This window comes from Clupea harengus, chromosome 14 (genome assembly GCF_900700415.2).
Source record: "Clupea harengus chromosome 14, Ch_v2.0.2, whole genome shotgun sequence".
In the NCBI taxonomy this organism is placed as follows: domain Eukaryota; kingdom Metazoa; phylum Chordata; class Actinopteri; order Clupeiformes; family Clupeidae; genus Clupea; species Clupea harengus.
In genome coordinates this window covers 16,168,762-16,180,900 of record NC_045165.1, presented here as the reverse complement: position 1 = coordinate 16,180,900, position 12,139 = coordinate 16,168,762, and the positions used below count along the sequence as shown (strand labels likewise).

At 42.8% G+C, this 12,139-nt stretch overlaps 1 protein-coding gene across 1 annotated transcript in view; it reads left to right on the top strand.

Annotated features, from left to right (window-relative positions):
- Window positions 1–7,882: 7,882 nt before the first annotated feature.
- Window positions 7,883–12,139, top strand: part of LOC105908184 (formin-like) — a 78,248-nt gene continuing 73,991 nt past the window's right edge. Inside the window, exons 1-2 of the mRNA XM_042709836.1 lie at window positions 7,883–8,163; window positions 9,039–10,876. Of these exons, the coding sequence (XP_042565770.1) occupies window positions 9,154–10,876 (1,723 nt within the window). The 5' untranslated portion in view covers window positions 7,883–8,163; window positions 9,039–9,153. The remainder of the gene's footprint in view (window positions 8,164–9,038; window positions 10,877–12,139) is intronic.

The following is a 12,139-nucleotide window of genomic DNA, read 5'->3' as shown; positions in this document are numbered from 1 at the left end:
AATCAGGTCACTGTACCTTCTTGTTGGCAAGATATATTTTACAATCAAAAGACATGAACATCTTTCAGGTTGAAACTTGCAGATAATTGTTACTGCAATGTAACCAAGTTTTGATTCAGTAGAAACAAGGGAGTAAAAAGCATGAAAATACCACTGAACAAAGCAGGAGGATGTGGCATCTGCATGAATTTGGAAACACAAAACATTATCTAATGTCTGTAAAGTTGTGCAGATAATAGTGCTGGTATGTGAATTTACAAATAATTATGAAATGTTTTTTCTCTCCATACCTGTCCATCTACCACAACCCCTGCTACATCCAGCTGCCCTTTTCCATAAACTTCACCCCAAAACTTCACTTACCTTCACTATCCTAACCTATAAACAAGATAATCAAAAATGGTTAGGAAGCAAAACATAATAATAGTAACTATTTACTTGCCTCTTCAGCTTCAAGTCTCCAACCACTGGATCTTCCTGTATGATCAGTTTTCTTCTGTATGAGAAAGGTTTCGACATCTTTGCTCTGACAACAGATTATTGAAGATGATTATAGCATCTCGTTAGCGATTAGCAATTCTTCCATTGTGCTGCTTTAAACAAAGTACTTTCCTTTCCGCCCCTCGACACCATAGCAGTGCAGATCTTACACTGTGCCTTACTCCTGTCGTAGTCATTTATCTTAAAATGAGCCAAAATCGCTGACATGGCTATACTCTTCCGTTAAAGCAGCACAACGGAGGAATTGCTAATCGCTAACGAGATGCTAGCGGCTAAACCTAGCAAAACCTGTTGAAATTTGCTTACTTTGACACTGACAAACTAGTGAGTCAACAACTTTCCTAACAGAGTCAAACATCAAGCAAGTGCAACACAAGACAAAGCAAGACAGCAAATAAGCTACTTACTAATCTGGCAGAGAGTGGTACCACCACTTCCAGAAACCTACATAACCAGTAATATGCCTATGGACCCTGGTATGGCAATAGGCCAGGCAAATTAACCCATTTTGGAGCCAAAAATAGAATTAATTGTAAAATGATTTTTTTCAGCATAGATCATTTCTATGAGGTGTCCAGAACAACATACTAAAAGTCCTAAGAAATCCTAGTTGAGGAAATATGTTTAATTCTCATCTTAATTTTTCCTTTACTCCTACCACAATAAAACTTTACATAGTAAAAGTATACATGAAAAGTAACTTTTTTTTGTATTACAAGTTTCTTTTGAAATGAATTTAAATATGCACATGAGCGTCACACCTTTTGAATATGTCCTAATTGCAGGCAGAAACACCATACCAGGGGCGGCTTGTCCATAAGGGCGATTGGGGCGACGCACTGCCTAGGGGAAAAGGAAAACCTCCTGATGTATAAACGCAATATCCTTGTAAGTCGCGTAAATGACGACATGTAAAAAAAAAATCTGTCGGATTCTACCACTAGACCAGAGGTCTTCAACCGGGGGTCCGCGGAGGTACTGCAGGGGGTCCGCCAAATGATTTCATCTGAAGCATTTTTTCCCTCTTCCAAAAACCATTTGATCATAATGGCAACATATGCACTTTTAGCTACATTTAGTTATCTGGTGCCAAAAGACGTTACCTGCCATAACCATACAATTTGAAATAATTGATCATTTTGTAATTTCTCGGAACAAAAGCTCCTCGTCAGACACCACTGATGGCGGTTCAGATGATCTACCTTCAGAGGATGCCAACACCCCTTCCATGAACAGCCAAAAGCGCAAACGGGAGAAGACACGTACATATTCAGAGAATTATCTGAAGTTTGCCTTTACGAGACCGATAGTGAAGCATTAGCAGTGTGCGTGGTTTGCTCTTCCGTGCTATCAAACGAAACTATGAAACCATCAAAGCTGCAACGACACTCAAAGACAACCCATGCTCACTTGAAAGAAAAAAAAACATTTAATATTTCCCGTTTAAAATCTTTTGAGGGCCAGCAGACCTTGATGAGACAATCAGCCAAAGTGTGCGAGCTAGCTTTAAAAGCCTCTTATCAAGTTGCATTACGTGTCGCTCAGACCAAACAGCCATAGATAATTGCGGAAAGTTTAATATTGCCAACAGCTAGTGATATGTGCAAAACAATGTTTGGGAAGGATGAGTACGTAAAAAAACTGAAAAGCATCCCAATGCTATTGATGAATTGACAGCTGATGTGAGGGCACTACTAGTCGCAAAACTCCCGAAGACAGATTATTTTGCACTACAATTAGATGAATCCACCGATGTGTCAAAAGACGCTCAGCTTTTAGCTTTTTTGTGATTTGTCGACCAAAATGAGATGCAGGAGGAATTTCTATTCTGTAAGCAGCTGCCTGGAGGTAAAAAAAAGTTCAGAGATTTTCAAAGTGATCGACAATTTTTTCCGTGAACATGATATACCCTGGCCAAAATGTTTCGCGATGTGCACAGACGGTGCAAGAGCCATGTATGACGCACTGCATGCTTCATAGGGAGAATGTTGTTGCCAAAGACATGAATGATGAATTCTCAAACGTCAGATCTCTCACTAGGTATGAGACATTCCATCCATACTTAAGCTTCTCAAGCTACTCAATTCTTTGTCCCTCCCTAATTGAATACAGAGTGATGGCTAACTGAGAGAAAAAATGTCAATAATAAACAGAATAAATTGAAACGAGTTGTGTGTCACAGAACTTGTAATACAAAACATTTTACTTTTCATGGGTACTTTCATTGTGTAAAGTTTCATTTTGATAGGAGTAAAGGAAAAAATTAAATTTTTTAGGTGTACTTTTGCCATGCATTATTAGCACACATCTCAGATTGTTGAGAATTAAACATATTTCCTCAACTAGGATTTCTTAGGACTTTTAGTATGTTGTTCTGGACACCTCATAGAAATGATCTATGCTGAAAAAGATTCTTTTACAATTAGTCTGTCGTAAAACGCTATTTTGCCTGGACTACAATGGCACAGAGGCCATTCTCCATATTAAACGTCATTATAGCGCCCCAATTTTTTTTTAAGCTGTTATTTTAAGGTAAAATAGCTAATCCTAACCCTAACTCTGAAGTACAATTGCTACATACAGTTACTTTAACATCTATCCTTTCGTAGCCTACTTTCACACACACAAGCTTTTGGACAGAATCTCCAAGTTTCCGGCTCATTGTCTCCCCCTAGACTTTGAAGTCAGGTAGGACAACAAATCAAATTTTTTGTCCGCATAGCGCGACCAGTTTGATCTAGTGAAATACTGTTGAGTGGTATTGGTGCTTGGCATCGGCAATTCAAAAACGAATAGGAGTACGAGTATTTTAACGAAGTATCGGCCCGATACCCGATACTGGTATCGTATCGGTGCATCCCTAATTAGAGTAGTGTAAGTGAAGTACACAGAGAAAGTGCAAATATACAATGCTGCAGACTGATGAAAATATCATTTATTTCTCGCCATATACCAGACCTGCCAAGTCTCCCGTTTTTCCCGGGTTTCTCCCGCATTTCTGACCCATTCCCAGCCCCCCTCCCGTTTTGTCATTTCTCCTGGTAATCTCCCGTATATTATGAGGTCCAAACGTATTTTATTAATAATCAAATCAAAATGTTTGTCCAATGTTCTACAGTTGCCAGATCATGTACTCCAACTCAAAGGGAAAGGGAAAATGACAGAAGGGGACGCCAGTGTACGTCCGTCAACATATCAGGCATTCCACATAGCAATGCCTCCTCAGAGAGGAGTTTCAGTATGGTTACCTGTGCAAGGCTTACATCAACGGTTTCTGTGATGTTCATATGAATGATTTTGTTGTACTAAAAAAAGTCATGAATAAAAAGAACGGTATTGCAATAGTTTTGCAAAGCTTGTCGTATTGATCTCAGGGAGACGCTTTAGGACCATCATAGCAAAAAAAGACAGGCTGAGAAACAGCTTCTATCCCAGAGCCATCATAGCACTTAACAATGCACAAAACTGACCTGTATTTGTCTCTCTGTTGTGTTATATGTCTTGTGTTTTTATAGTGTAAATATGTATATATATATATATATATATATATATATATATATGTTCAATCTATATTTTTATTGTTTTTGTGTCTGAGAGCTGCTACCTTAATTTCGTTGTCGTTGCAATGACAAATAAATATATTCTATTCTATTCTATTCTATTCTATAGGGCATGGCGGTAAGAATGACGTCCGTCAACATATCAGGCATTAGGCTACTTTGCATTCCACATAGCAATGCCTCAAGGAGTTTCACTATGGTTAAAAAAATTGTTACAGACAATAGAACAAGTTTGAACAACAGCACTTTGTGCTCTCTCTTGTCTTGCAAAAGAAACTATACTAAGCCTCCTTCAAAGTACACACCCCATCTAAGAAAACACGTAGGGCAGCCATGTCAGCCACACACATATACAATACTACAAAACAGTAGTTAACTTTTAACTGCTATTCTGTATAGATCCATATAGGACTTCTATGAGATTGTATAGGTGGCAAAATCTGAGATTTTTTTCCAATCTCATAGTTTCTCCTCAATTCTGTATCACTGACTCTTTGTGCCCCCCCTCTCTTACTCACACAGACACAAATATACACTGACTCAAGCACACACACACACACACACACACACACACACACACACACACACACACACACACACACACACACACACACACTACTACTGGCCATTGTTTTAAATTATAATTTATATCCTGAGACCTGCGCAGGCTTACATCAACTGTTTCTGTGATGTTCATATGAATGATTTTGTTGTAATAAAAAAAGTCATGAATAAATAATACGTTATTGCAATAGTTAGTTGTTATAATGATAAATAAGTGATTGTGAATACATTCATTGTGAATACATACATAATAATTATTAAATAAATTAGATTTTGTTGATAAATACAGTTGTTGTGTATTTATTTATATACTGAAGACCACATAATACATAATAAATACGTTGTCTATAAATACTTAGTTATATGCACAACATCCCTTAAAACGAACATTTGCCCGCCTCTCCCATCCATCCCTCAAAACTCGCCACACACCACCGCCGCCGAAATCTCCCGGATTTTGCTACTCAAATGTTGGCAGGTATGCCATATACCAAATCAGTCAACATGGAGAATCACAACAAAACATGCCCCACTTTTCGTGCTACAGTTGTAGGAAAGTAAAATGCTGTATCTAGTTGGCCTACAGGTTACAATTACAATTAACAAAAAGAGAAAAAAAAAGATCTGAAAAAAAAAAAATGAAAATACAGTACAGATATAAGTTGTTTCATTTTAACCTAATGTCTTTTCAGGATGCGTGCCATTGTTGACTGAGAGACCTGATGGACATTATTGAAAATGGCATGGTCACCGATAATGTTGGCTTGAATTTCTCTGAGCCTGATAGCATTATTGGCCAAAACCATGTTTATGATCTCTCTCTCTCGTTCTGGCGTAATTATGGGCCGCCTTCCTCCTTTCAAGTTAATTTGATACATTTGGTCCTCTTCTTCTTTGAGCACGTTTTTCTTCCTACTTCAGGTCTTCCTCTTCCTCTACCTCCACTTCGACCTTGGCCTCCGCCTCTTCCTCTTCCTCCTCTCCTCCTCTGTGGATTCACCCTCACTTCTTCTTCTGACTCCTTCCATTTTGGTTGAAGACAGGTGAACTCACCTGCTGCATTTCTATAGTGCTTATACCTGTTTGGTGTGTTTACAATTAAGCAGTCATGTGTTTGCGCACTTGATTGCGGTGTTTAACCAATTGGCTCATAGGTGTGGTAATTTGACAGTCAGTGCTTTGGAATTGCAAGGAAGTGACATCTTGATGTACTGTGTAATGTATACAAGTGTGTTTAGTGTTTTGCAAATCACTGTGTGTATTGTTTTGCAAAAAGTGTGAGCTGACATTGTGCTTATAATGGTGCAAATCGGGGCCGAGTTTTGCTCCTTGAGTGTAAGGTTTTGATAATTGTGTAATACTTTTGATTTGAGTGTTTATGCAATCTTAAAAAAACTGTAAATATTCAAATACTGTGCCAAAGGAGACAATTTACACCTAATTCCATTTTGATTAGTAAATGAACTGTTTAAAGAACATCATGACATTTAACAATATACAACTTACTGCAAAAAGACAGAGCTGAGGGCATCCCTGCAGACTGCAGATGTAGCAATACCAAAACGAAGGGAGAAGAACAAACAGCAACAAATGTCGTCTGAGTATACGCATGCGCACACAGGATTCCTTCTGAAGCACAAACTTTTTTGTTGTTCATTTTACTTAACTAAAATACGTTTCTTGAAAACATCTGAGATATATATCAGAATTACTTATTATTGTTAAGTAGCACAAGAAACACACCAAAATTCATTATAAAAGTGAAATATAATTATGTAGAATTTTCTACAGGTCAAATTGATTATTTTCATAGATAGTAAAGCACACTGTTGTTGTTGTTGTACTTGCGGTTGATAATTAAAGTAGACGACTCACAAACTCACTATGCAGTAGGGTCGTTATACTAGGTTATACCGGTCAGTGTAGAATGTAGGGCAAAAACAGTGGAATGAAAGGGAAATGACCGTGTCCCAAGATCAATGAGACATGGCTGTTCATCTGCAGTCAAGTGTGTGAAATCAGCTTTTCATGTGCAAGGCAGTCAGGTGGGAAAAAATACACACATGACCAGAGACATGACCCAGGATTCTGCTGTTGTTCTAAGTTGTTCGTTCTACCAAGGACAGGTTACATCAAACTGCAAAAAATGTAGAAGAGCTTTAAATATCATTCAAATACAAAATAAACACAGACGGTAGATGGACACAACGTATGAATGTTTGATGTATAGTATAACGGATATGTTTCTTACCCAGAGAATAGGTGAAACGGCACAGAAAGCCTTCAGGAAATTCATTCCATTGGAAATAATGAAGATGCACAACGATGTTTAAATAAATCCACTAGCTGCTGAAGTGTTTTGGAATTCCAGTTTTATCTCAAACTTCATTTAAGATATAAATAATTAGGACCGGTTTCTTCAAAAATCGTTATGCACTATATTATACTATATAAACTACTGGATAACTACTATTTGACTTTTATTGATCACACACAAAACATTCTGCCAAAACGATACAAGACGCAGAAGGCATAGGGTCTGATACACGGATACAGTGGTTAATGGTCACAGAGACGCTGATAGGCAAGGAAGCTACTCAAGGGCATTTACACATAACACACGGACTTCCAAACGCTAATAGAAACTAACGCCAACATCTGCACACATCTGCAACAAAGGAACATGATCTTACTTTAAAAAATCTAACATTCAAAACAGATTAACATTAACAGGCGCATACACATTGTCACGGGCGAACTATTGACACACAGCCTGGCGCACGAAAGCGTGCAACCCACCGCACACCATGTTTTTAGCATTTCAGGCTCAAGTTACTCTGAAACATCAATCGATGTAATCAAGACTGCACAATACTGAAGGAGGTGGTGATTCAAGTTGCGTGTCCCAACATGCCCCGATTTTCGTCCCCTTTAAGTTGGAGATGTTTGTGTGTGACGGTATGAGACACTCAGCCTTCCTCCTAGTCTGTGGGCCTGTTCTCCTCTGTGTACCTGGCAAACTGCAGCTGCCCGCCGCACGCTCACTTCTTACCAAGTCCACGGTCCACAAGGGCTGGGCAATGCCACGGTGCACCAATCAGAGCCGTCCAAAGGAACGCTGGTCACTGTCATTGGCTCAGGGTTCCTTCCGTCACCTTCTGTGTGCGCTGTCCTCCAGGAGGCATCGGCGGACGCTGGATGTGTTAGTGGAGGTGAAGACTAAATATTTGTCATGCTCCCGAAATGTGTAAGTAGCTTACCTCTCCGAGCTTAGCCTATAGACCGGCACTCTTATGAGTGACAGGTGCATTGATAAAGCATGATAGTACCTGCTGCTGTCATGTGATAATCTGTTTATTTCTCTGCTACACAGTACGGGAGAGCGGATAACTTAATGCCGCATTTTCTCTTTGGTGGGTGTAGAATTAACGATGCGGAATAGAATAGTTTCTGAAACATTTCAGGAGTCTAGAAGGTAACGTTAACGAAGCTCGTCATCTACAAAGCCCTCAGTAAGATTGCCTCTTGAGACGATAAGGTAGGAAGGATCAGCTTTGTAAGGATACAAGATGTAAACATGTATCGGTATTAAACGGCATGCATTGCATTCTTGCATTTGAATTTTCAAATGTATTGCACACTTCTTCATGTCTTGCACTGTTCTCGTATTCGATAGGATATGTCCCCACTCCATTCATAGTCGTTGTCCTTGTGGGGCATCCCCTGCCGCAGCTTGTAAAATGTTTATATAGTGTGCATTTTACTCTAAAATTAGAACGTATGCTCGAGTATGTGGGTTGTCATGAACTAAAAAATGCATGTGCTCAACCTACGCTGAAAAAATGCAGCATTTGGGGTATCTCAACTGAATGCCCCATACGTCATGTGCCAGGCTATGCCTATTTGATAGAGGCTATTTTAAGGGACAGTGGCATCAATAGGACCACTGTTGGCCAGTGACGTTCATCCGCGTTGTAGTTAATTACAGTTATTTAGGGTGTAATTAGCAGGATGCACTTCTTATTGTTTTGCCCTGTAAGAGTAGTTATACTCGATCAGATTTACATAATAACCAATTTAGTGTAATTGCCCATTGGTATGTTGAATTAATAGATTTTTTGCTGAATGAGGGTCTGTTACTTCTTTCCTTTCCTTAAATGATTTGCGTAATAGAATAGTTGATTAATGTGGTTAAGCAATCAGAATGACTGAGTGAAATCTACTTGAGTGCCTCTAGAGTGGCAGAGTTTAATTTTGAGCCACGCAGAATGTGATCTTTTTAAAATGGATTTGAATGGCAGTGGACCATTGGCAGGCGTATGGTAAACTGCAGTAACATTCACATCCCGCACATGCCCTTAGACAGCTTTATGGCACTGCTCGTTCGCCTAACAGCCCTCTCTCGTCTGACAGGAACTCGATTCCCCAGGTGATGAACATCCCAGAACTCTGAGCGCTCCTCTCCTCTGAGAGTGCGTCTCGCATCCGGGGAGGACGGGACCCTGTTTAGCCCGAGCTCTTAATGAAAATGGCCGTCGCCGCAGATGCGGAGATGGAGACCAGGCACACGGCGCTGCGTCTGTACCAACCTATCCAGGAGCTGAGCTTCGTCAGCGCGTACTTCCCCTCCTCAGGGAGGGCCCGGGGGTCGTGCAGAGTGGCAGGCCTCGCCTCCCTGCTCGCCCGGCCCACAGCTGGTAATGACTGTGACTGGAAGAGGGACGCCCACCTCGCAGAAGGCGAACAAAGGGCCCAGTCTTACAAGTCGCCGGTCGAACTGCTAAGCTCGTGTGAGACGACAAAGGCGGCGGTGGCAGAGCTGCGCTGGCTGGCTGCCGAGCACCACCAGCTGCTGGCCGATCTTTTAGCTCTGTGTGGAGACTGCGCCATCAGGCTCAGGATGGGCAACCAGGACGGCAAGCTTCAGGAGAACCCGCAGGGGGCCACCGTGCCAGGGCAGACGGGAGTGGGAGATCAGGCCGTGGGGACAAGCGGCCCGCAGCACCCCCCGTCTCCAGAGCGCAAGAAAGGGGTTCTGAAGAGCAAAAAGCTGAAGAAGCTGGGAGGGAAGAAGATAGATAGCGCTGAGGAGTTCCTGCAGAGCAAGTTAAAAAAGAAAGTGGAAAATGCTACCGGGTTGGATGTGTCAGGCAACTCCGGGAAGCAGGCGGGGAAAGCATCAAATTCCCTTGGTTCTCCTGGTTCTCAAGCCTCTCTTCGTTGCCCTGACACCCCAGAGACGGGCTCCTATGCCAGCGCGTGTAGTGAGCCCATCCTGCCCATGGATGACGACTTTCACATCGCCAGGGAAGGCTGGGACTTTATGGAGGACTCACAGGCCTTCATGTCCGGGGGTGACCTCTGCAGCGAGCTCTCAGAGTACAACAGCCAGCTCTATCTGGGCTGCGGGCCCATCGCATCCAGCAGCTTCCTGGAGGACACTCAAGGGCCAAGGCAGAGGCTGGATAGTGGAAATAACCTCCGTTGTTGGACGGGGAAGAGCAGCTCATCGGCGCTGGAACAATGCGCCTCTTCAGACAGGGCCGTAACTAATTCGGCTATCGGGCTACACGACCACACAAACAGGAAGGAAACTGGGGTCAAATCAGCCACAAAGACGCAACATGATGCCAAAGCTGATCCAGAGGTTGACCACGTTAGAACAGACAGACTCACAACACTCAGCTCTGGAGCTGTGGAAGCTGCGTCTCACCCCAGTAGAGACTCCTCAGTGGCAGGGCAAGGCAACAGCCCTCAGGTAGGGCCAGACATGATGGGGCAGAAGGGGTGTCCAGGGGCAGACAGACCCATGGAGGGTCTCAGGCTTCCCCTCAGCTCCCCCTCCACAGCAGGGAAGAGTCAGGCCAGGAGTCCCTCGTCACCCTCACTCTCCGGGGTGTTCAACACCTCCTACCCGGCCTCCAACAGCCTCCAGAGCATGTCCCCCATGCTCTCTCCACTCTCGTCCCGGCTGCCCAGTCCTCAGCTCAACCACCGCATACTCCTGCTGCCAGAGGTGGAGGACTGTAGCCAGGGCCATGGCCCGGGCAGTGCAGGGTCGAGGCAGCTGGCTTACGGGGCAGCTCTGTCATTTCCGGAGGACGAAGATGAGCCCAAGGTCACCACGGAGGTCATAGATAAGAATGGCAACAAGCGCACCATCACTCGACTGGACCTGAACCTCAGCAGACAGGGAGCGGGGAATTCCCGGTGGAACATTTCCGGCAATTCTCCCATGTGCACTACAACAGGTGAGTGAGTGACAGCCATTCCACACTAAGTTTGGAGTATTCCGGAAGATCAAACGAGAGGTGAGGTGAGCTGGCCTGCATGCTGCTGCGTGGCTGTTAAAGAGAGATTGTTTGGCGTTTGTGTTTGATCACTGAAAAGCAGCTGTGCCCTTTGTCGACTGCTTTCGGTGGCATTGAACTGTCAAGTAAAAAGAACAGCTTTGTGTTGCAAAGAAAAAAAAGACACTTTTATCATGTTTTGTTCTGATGAAAGCGGAATGTACCACCCACTGCGTATTCAGTCATCTTGCTCGGGAATAAGTGGAATGGACCACTGTGCCTGTTATGTTGTGAACGCTGTGTTGTTAGTAGTCATTTCGATCCCACCAGTAGAGAGCCTGTAGAGTTCTCACCATGTGACTTCCCTGTCCAGCAAAGCGACTGGGATTTATACCCCATGCTGAGGAGCCATTATTTAGAAGAGAAAAGAGTGTGTGTGTGTGTGTGTGTGTGTGTTTGTGTGTTTGGGTGTGTGTCTGTTTGAGTGGGTGGGTTGCTGGCTGAATGGGGGAGAGAAAGTGGATGTATGTATTAGAGGTTGGATACCCTACCCGAGCCCGTCAGAACCCGACGAGACCCGACAGGCCGGGTCGGGTTCAGCCAAATATTTAGAAATTATACTCGGGCTCGGACACATCAGCGCGATAAGGCATTGAACATTCCATATTTAAAATATCTTAATAAGTAGTGAAGTCAACATGTCTGCCTCACATAATGCAGAAGTTTGTTTTTGAGAATAAAATAAATCACATTTAACAGCCTTCTTCCTGTGGCGGGAATTTGTTTATGTCCTAGCTGTGACGATTGCGATTACAGGCGGCAAACTGGCATCATGGAGGAAGTTAAAAACAAACGGTCATCTGGAGAGTTAAAAACGATACTAAACGAAGGGAAATCTACTGTATGGAGATATTTCTGCATAGTTCTCGATGCAGACTCGATGGAGAAGTTTTAATGAAATATGATTGCTGTCATCCTCTTTCTCCACAACAACATAGATTATATAAAGGCAGGCTATTCATAAAAAACGTACGTAAATGTGTCATTAGTATGAACAGTTGAGACACAGTCGGGCTCGGGTCGGGTTCGGACAAAATATTTTAATGGCTGTCGGGCTCGGGCACTACTCTGTCAGACGCGAGCCGGGCTCGGACAGAAAAATTCGGCCCGACCCACCCTCTAGTATGTATGGCATGATGCTTGCGTACAAATCTGTCTGAGTGT